The sequence below is a fragment of the Eleginops maclovinus genome, chromosome 17 (assembly GCF_036324505.1).
Source record: "Eleginops maclovinus isolate JMC-PN-2008 ecotype Puerto Natales chromosome 17, JC_Emac_rtc_rv5, whole genome shotgun sequence".
NCBI lineage: Eukaryota > Metazoa > Chordata > Actinopteri > Perciformes > Eleginopidae > Eleginops > Eleginops maclovinus.
In genome coordinates this window covers 1,839,550-1,847,454 of record NC_086365.1, presented here as the reverse complement: position 1 = coordinate 1,847,454, position 7,905 = coordinate 1,839,550, and the positions used below count along the sequence as shown (strand labels likewise).

Genomic DNA, 7,905 nt, shown 5'->3' with positions numbered 1-7,905 from the left:
ACTCACCATCTGTGTGTGGTTGGGATAGAAGGTTTGTTCATTCAGGGGGAATTTCTCAGGGCCGAGAGAGTGGTAGAGCTTAATCATCTGAGAAAACTGCAAGAGCAAAAAATAAGACAGTTGGAGGTCAACAGGAGGGTAATACACCTGTCTTCAGAGCACAGCATTCCTCTCAGATGCTTACACAGTGTGATCCAGTACACTCAGACACATCCCAACACACATCTATTTTCTGTTGCTTACTCCCTCTAACCTGCCTACCATACTTCAGTTAACAGTGCTGAGCTTGTTGCATCCAGCTGTGGGTTACCATGGCTGTAGCTGCATTGTATTCTGGGCTTTTTAGTGCGCTACACCGAATAAATGTTTCTCTGCCTCTTTTATATTGGGCTTAGAATGTCTCCAGAGTGATTCTAAAGCACTGACAACAAAGTCTGACATTTAGTATTAATGTCAAGATACCAAACCAATAACTATGCACGGACCATCACCAATCACAAACCTTATGAGCGGTTACAGTTAGCATTAGCTTAAATTCACGTACTCACGTATACATTACTACCAGCCAGTTTCTGATTAAAGCATTGGCTTTCTGATTTTCCTACTCCTTAAGCAGCTGTTGGTTTAAGTATATATTTCTGTATATAAGTTCTAACCCCCTAGTAGAGAGCTGAATGTTGCTGCAGAAGGCAAACCTATCAGTCAAATCTAAAATGTCAAGAGGCAATCTGGCTCTAAAGTGACTTTATTATATAAAATAATTGTGGATTTTTAAATGATGTTCACCATATAAAAAACATCTGTAAGCATGTATTCAGACACATCAGAAATAGAACGTAAAGAACAAAGAATATCAGAATCACGTCAGTGTAAACTCCAAGACTTATCTTAATGTAAATAAATTGTCAGATCTTAAAAGAAAAAGCACAGAATAACTGCTCTAAAGTTCCCTGTTAAAAGTAAATCAAAAAATAACAACAACAAAACAGTAAATTACCATTCAAAAACTATAAAAAGTCCTTGATTATATATGGAGAGCAATTACCATGTCCCTACCATAAACAGACAAACCAACAGAAATTGAGACCATCTAAAAACGTATGGTATATTTTGTTCAATGGGTAACAGAGGTTGGTTAACAAGCTACGACATGGAAAGAGCATTCCTTTACACGTGGGGGTTAATACTGAAATTCAAGCTGCAGCAGACAACACTGCACTGATGAACACATGCAGAGCGTCTTCCTCACAGTACAGAGGGTGTAATAATATGTGGCGGCCACTCGCTGCACCGACTCCAGAGAAAGGTGTTTCAGCTCCCTCTAAAAGCCTTCATAAATCAGCAGAGACAGGGACACGTCTGTGGGGGTTAAAGTAGAGCAGAGAGAACATTAGAGATGCTTACCACCCAGGGCTTGCTGCAGAAGTTGTAGATGGAAAACAGGGAGTTGCTACTCGGGACGCCGCCGAAATGCAGGCCGATCACGAGGTTCCTGAAGTCCTCACCGGGGACCATGCTGTAGGCGTGCTGGCGAATCAGGACGAAGTCTGGCTTGAAGGATCTGCAACAAGACCAACATGGAAAGGAAACCATCAGATGGGGGGGGTTTGGCAGGGTGTGGGTTATCAGTCAGCAGGGCTCTGAGAGAATAATCCAAGAGCAATACGCCCTCCAATCAAAGTGCGTTTTTGACCTTGTGAAAATGTCTACGCAGGGCTTTTTATTTGCTAAAAAGCAGTTCATCGGTACATTTCTGTTTCAGTCCAACTCATTTACACATTCAAAGATCATATACTAAATTATGCATGATTACATTTGGCATGGATGTGTGTGAGAACTATTTAAGAACGTTGTACTTCCTGCCGTAGACTACACACAACGCAACGCGCACAGAAGTAATCTTACATTAGGTGCTGTGAAATATTATAAATGATGGGGAAAAAGCGATATATACTTTATGAAAACAGAGTGTAAAAATGTTGTACCATTTAATAATTGTTCAAATGTTACACAGAGATTATTAGGTGAAGCCTAAATAAACCGAGATATAACTGAATATAAGAGAAGAGGCATAATCACATATGAAAATGTTAGCATACTGAGTAAAGCTGCACAGAGACACTGCATTTGAAGGGAATCAAATGTTCTGGAAGACACATCTACATATATAGATGTATTGATTCAATGCAGGATAAAAAAGCTGAAACATATTTACCACAGCTATTTTTTAAACATCAAACCTAATTCAAGGTCATCCACTCAAATGCATATACCTGTCCTGCAGATCGGGCTGAGCACAGAATGTGTTCTGATCATCAGGCAGGTGTTAGAACGCACGGACATCATGTGATCCTTTAATGAGGGTGTGAGGAGCTTCCTGTGTATGCCTCGGCCCTGACTGTGCTCACACAGACATCACATTAACACACACATTTGAGGGCTCCTTGATTCAGTGTGTGTCGGGCTGAGGGGTGAGGAGAGGCTCCTAATCTTTTTGGACCAAATCTATCCAATTACCACAGCCTAATCCTTCCTTTACAAACTGTTCTGGGAGCAGAGCCAGGCAGCCGACGCTTCACACTAACACAGGAAACTCTCTTTGACAGCAGTCATGTTTCACCTGTTTGTTTCTAGGTACTGTGAATGCTTCAGATTCCCCTCAGCAATTTTTATATAAAATATTTCATCCTATAGCAAGTGTTGCCTCCCTACAGCCTCTCGAGCTTTTATAATATATTATGCAACCGTACACCTCATTGCTTATACTTTCTACTGGCACATCTGGAAAACATTTGAGTTAATAGATATACATTAAGAGTATGTAGTAAACTTATTTAATGCACATACAACACTTAATTCTTCCCTGTTAGTAGACACGCACCCCATAAAAGACACACATTATAAACAAGGATTCACACATTTTTTGTATAAACACTGATCCCACGGAACACTGTGAATTCTGAATGTGTTGATTTTATTCACGTTGCTCTTTCTGTTTTATGATGCTATTTCTGCGTTTATTACTGCTTTTGTGCCAACATTCCATTGAGCCTGAGTATAAGGACAATAAAGACAATTCCTTCACATTTGCCATGCAATACCTACAAACAAAGTAAGGTCCATCATGGAGTTTATATAAAATTGGCTCATAATCAATTAAGGCAATTTATGTTTTCATATACAATTAAAAGGACTTACATGTCTGTGTACAAATATGTGATTTCTAAATGTGTTTTTTTTCTTTAAGCGAGAACATACTGTTTAAGGGTGTATAAAGTCTAAATCCAGAAGAGCACTTAAACTTAAACTTGCACAATCAAAGCTGCAAGTGTTATAGGTTAGTTGCTAACTTTGTCTGCTGAAGCTGCTGAGCAGGTCGTGTAGAGAGGGGGTAACAGCGGTTCTTCCACTGAAATACGTTGATAGGACGGGTGACACTGAAGCTGAGGACGCATTCAACACAGCTATTTAATCCACTCACAAAGCTCTTGCTAGATTACTTTGGTTACCATCTTATAAAAACATAAGCATTGCAGCCTTTTTAATATTGCAAATCCAACCCTTCGAACACGCTGCACATTCCTGCTCCACACTACCTGTTTAAAATCTGCACAGCTCTCCACTTTGAATATAGTATTTGTCATATTTGATTATATTTGACTGTACTCAGTTTCTCACATTTATATGTTGTGTGAATATTGTCTTTATTTTTAATTTGGTACAATAGTCTTATATAAATAGTTTTTAAAATGTTATTATGTTACAATCGTGTGCTACTTATTCTTTTTTCTGTGTCTTTGTATGCACCATGTATACCAAAGCTAATTCCTCCTATGTGCAAACCTACTTGGTAATAAAACCGATTCTGATTCTGAAATACATTACAAATGCACAAAGAAACTGACGTGCATACTGTATATGCACAGCACATGTTTATGTACACACAGGAAGTAAAGGGCTGCAGGTTGTAGGGTGAAATTAAAAACCAGGCCCCTCACCTCAGGCGCAGGGACAGCAGGAGGACTGAGAAGGGATCTGGTCTGGGCGACGGAGTGACTGCAGCTGCTCCTCCTGCTGCTGCACTCAGCCGCAGTGGCAGCACACCAAAGGCTCTGCTATTTATACTGGATGAAGCTGTTTATTGAGGCTTCGGAATCAAGCCAGACCCCAGATTAATAAAGTGCATTGGCTGATTTTGCTGTTTCTAGCAAAAACCCAAAGTCAAAATAGAACCACATAGAGCTCATGGGAAATGTAATGCTGCAAAAGGTAAAGACATCAACTTAAAATCCAATCCGAGTTTATTTCTATAGCACATTTAAAAATAACAGAGTTGACCAAAGTGTATCAATAAATATATATATAAAAAAATAAACAAACAGATAGAACATAAAACAAATGGAAAACACGAGAGAATAAAACAACAAAGCTCAGACGTAACCCAATGTATGGGCCATGACAGTAATCCAGTAAAGTTGAGATAAAAGAAGGTATTGCCCTCTCAAAGTCATTAAAAGAAAGGAGAGGCTTGACCGTTGATAACATTTGCAGCTGAAAGAAGCTGAATTTTACAACATAATTGATCTGCTGATCCAATTTAAAATCCGGACCTAGATTAGCTACAGTGGGTTTCATATCCAAACATTATAACTTGTGTCTTATTTTCATTCAAATGTAAAAAATACAAGGCCATCCAGGCTCGGGTGTCCTGCAGAGAATCAGACAGGTATCGCAAAGAACTGGAGTAATTTCTTTTCAGGGGAAGGTAGATTTGGGAATCGTCTGTTTAAAAATGAAAGGAGACTCCATATTTGTTTTATGATAGTGCCCAGGGGGAGCAGGTACAGGGAGAATAAAATAGGCCCAAGAATGGAGCCTTGGGGGACCCCATATGGGGGCGGAGCATAAGAGGAGGTAAATTCCTAAAAATCAGCCTGAACGATTGAATTGAAAATGTTTCCCCCAAACACATTGGCTTAGACACATGCCTAAATCGAAGCCTGTTCCATCCGTTTATCCTTAGCGAGGAGGCCAACATGTCTGTCATCGGTACGTTTCATATACTAAATTAAGCTAGATAGTAGTCACATAGTCACATCTTATCCATTTTAAGGCACAAAGGGTGCCAGGGGAGGAACTTTAATTAGTTATATAGTAAAAGTAAAGGATAGGATGCTAAAATTAACATAATTCAATAGCACTACAGACCTCTGGTTAATAGTGCATAGGCTAATTTGACTGTTTCTAGCAAAAACCCAGAGTCAAAATAAAACAACAAGTTCATGGGAAGTTTAACACCGCATGAGCTAAGACATCAACTTAAAATCCACCTGTACTATCAGCCTAACACAAAATGTAATGCTGCATTCAGGAGCACCTAACTGTTATTGGTCTACCACTACTGTTTAGTGGGACAGCACTGGAGAACAGTTCTCTCTACAGGATGCTAGGCTCATGAATATAACCTTACAGATTACACCTCTGTGCTACCTCATTTCCACAGACAGGCCAGATGCAGAAGACATTCAGCTCGATGGGATGGCTTTCACCAGGCTATGGTTAATGGAGCCAGTGAACTATATCAGCAGAGCATTACTGAGGTTTGCCACCCATTAACTTTGTTTTTCTGTCTCTTCACTCGGACTCGTTACGCAGAATCAGGGCTCCCTGCGGGTCGTGGATTACACTACAGCAGCACTTTTATGCTTTACGATCCAAATCGCTCAGGTCTCACAGTCCTCACTTTGCAGCGATATGCTAATGCACCCTTTGAATGGGTTATCATGCTGCAATAAAGGCTGATAACAGGCGCTGATTGGGGGATAGCAGGGTTATAAATTAGGACATGAGGAGGGAATGGATCTATGAGGAATCATGAGCTCATAACACTTCAGAAGTACATTGAGTAGATCAGGCAGGCTGGAGAAAATATCCATCTTAACAATTCACTCTTAAAGTCAAGTCAAACAAAGCTTCAAAAACAGTAACAATTGGCCGCCATATGGCTCACCTTGTGGAGCTGGTGGCCTGTGTATCGGGATTCAGTTCCCTTGCCCTGGACCAATTTTCGAATATTATAGATTAGATTGCATGTGACACTACAGCTCATAACATCAATATATTCAGATTATCAAATGTCCTGTGTGCATGTGAGATGGGTCGCTCGTGGTGATGAATAACAACCTTATTGTTGTGGTTGAGTCTCACTGCTCTCACCAGATCAATTTTCATGCGCATTCGCACCAGGAGTTTAGTGTGAAACAGCTCTGACAAACCCCCTGTGCTACCTGCCCCAAAACCCTAAATGGACCAAAAAAATCTATACATTTGTGAAAAATCCAGAGATGAAGAATGACGATATAGGGAGGCTACAAATGTATATCTAGAAGATATTCGCAACTCACACTATCTAATAGACTGCCAGGCTAACAGTTGAACAAGCCCATTACACAACACACTGTACAACTGTGCCAACTGAACGATTTTATCCCAAACACTCAGGAAGAGCGCCAGCCGTTGAAGCCAATTTTGGAATGGCTGTAGTGGCCAAACGGTAGTTCTGCAACTTCCTTGAAATCAATTTGACCTAAAACCAGACCCCCCTCGAATACTGTATCCTGTTCTCTTTATACATCAGTGTTTTATCCACATCCCTAGAGCAGAAAACGATTCAAACTCGAGACAATATGCTGCCATTTTGGTATACTGATCCATTTATCATACAGAATCTCTGACCTTCTAAAAGGCTCCACCGGGACCTGTGATTTGTGCGGAGCATTTGTCTTTATACCGGCCCTGTGCCTGGCTAACAGGCTGGTAAGGACCTTATCTCCCTCTCATCCGTCTGACTCTCAATGATAAGGATAATCGGGGTAGAAATTGGCGGGAATGCCATAAATGTCAAACCAAGTACACAATAAGGCATTGTACCAGGCTGGCTCTACGTCATCAGAGGGAAATGCACCTCAGAGAGAATCATCTGCGTTTTCCTGTTGTGAGGGCAGAAGTGATTGCTCTGCATAATGCCTCAAGATTGTGATGTAGGTTTAACATTTTCCATCTTTTTAGCGGTAGCTTAATGTTCGAATTCTACATGGAGCTTTAGCCTGGCGGTTAAAGCTAGCTTAGCATGGAGACAGGAAATAGCGGAAAACAGCTGGCATGGCTATCTAAAATAAATGTGTCTTGGCAACATCTCTAAAGCTCACTAAATGTTAATTTCACAGTTATATTGAATAAACTATGTAATATATTCTGATACAATGTGCAAGCAACTTAGCTTCAGGTGCTAATTGAAGCGAATCAATGAGAAGAATGAGTGGTGTACCAATCTGCTAACTCTGGGAAAGAAAGGAAATAGGCATATTCCCTAAAATGTCTAACTTATGTGTGATTATATATAAATATGACAGTTTGAAAAGTACTTGATGGTCAATAATGATATGGCATAACATCAGTAAATAAAGACAAGAAATAACTTGAATCTGTTGACCTTTACTCTGTTAAAGGTCAATATACTGTAGCTGCAGTGTTATTGTATTAAAATGTTGCCTTTTGCAATATGATGATAAAATAACCGTAGCAAATCCAAAGCAAAAACAGTTGTTTCACACATGAGACGGATTGTCTTTTGGCACCAGAGCACTCTTATTTTCCTGTCAGAATGTCAAATGTTGAAAAAAAGACTTCATCTTTAAGACCTTACTTTGGCAATCGGACAATGAAAATGTTTTATGCTTTTGCTAAATGATAAACATCATCAAACAGATATAAGTTTCCAAATCCCCCCTCTGTCCACTAAATCAAATATTGTGAAAATCTACATTTCTGTTTATTTGGATTGTTGGATTCAGATCCTCTTGGCTGATTGTCGGGAACAAATTGAAATGTTTCAACAAAGTTTTC

The 7,905-nt window shown here is 39.8% G+C and overlaps 1 protein-coding gene across 1 annotated transcript in view; it reads right to left on the bottom strand.

The window, feature by feature from the left end:
- The window catches only part of LOC134878972 (synapsin-3-like), a 125,043-nt gene that overhangs the window by 68,629 nt on the left and 48,509 nt on the right, over positions 1-7,905 (bottom strand). Inside the window, exons 5-6 of the mRNA XM_063905166.1 lie at positions 1,405-1,561; positions 7-96 (exon numbers count right to left, since the gene is read on the bottom strand). Coding sequence (XP_063761236.1) covers positions 7-96; positions 1,405-1,561 — 247 coding nt within the window. The remainder of the gene's footprint in view (positions 1-6; positions 97-1,404; positions 1,562-7,905) is intronic.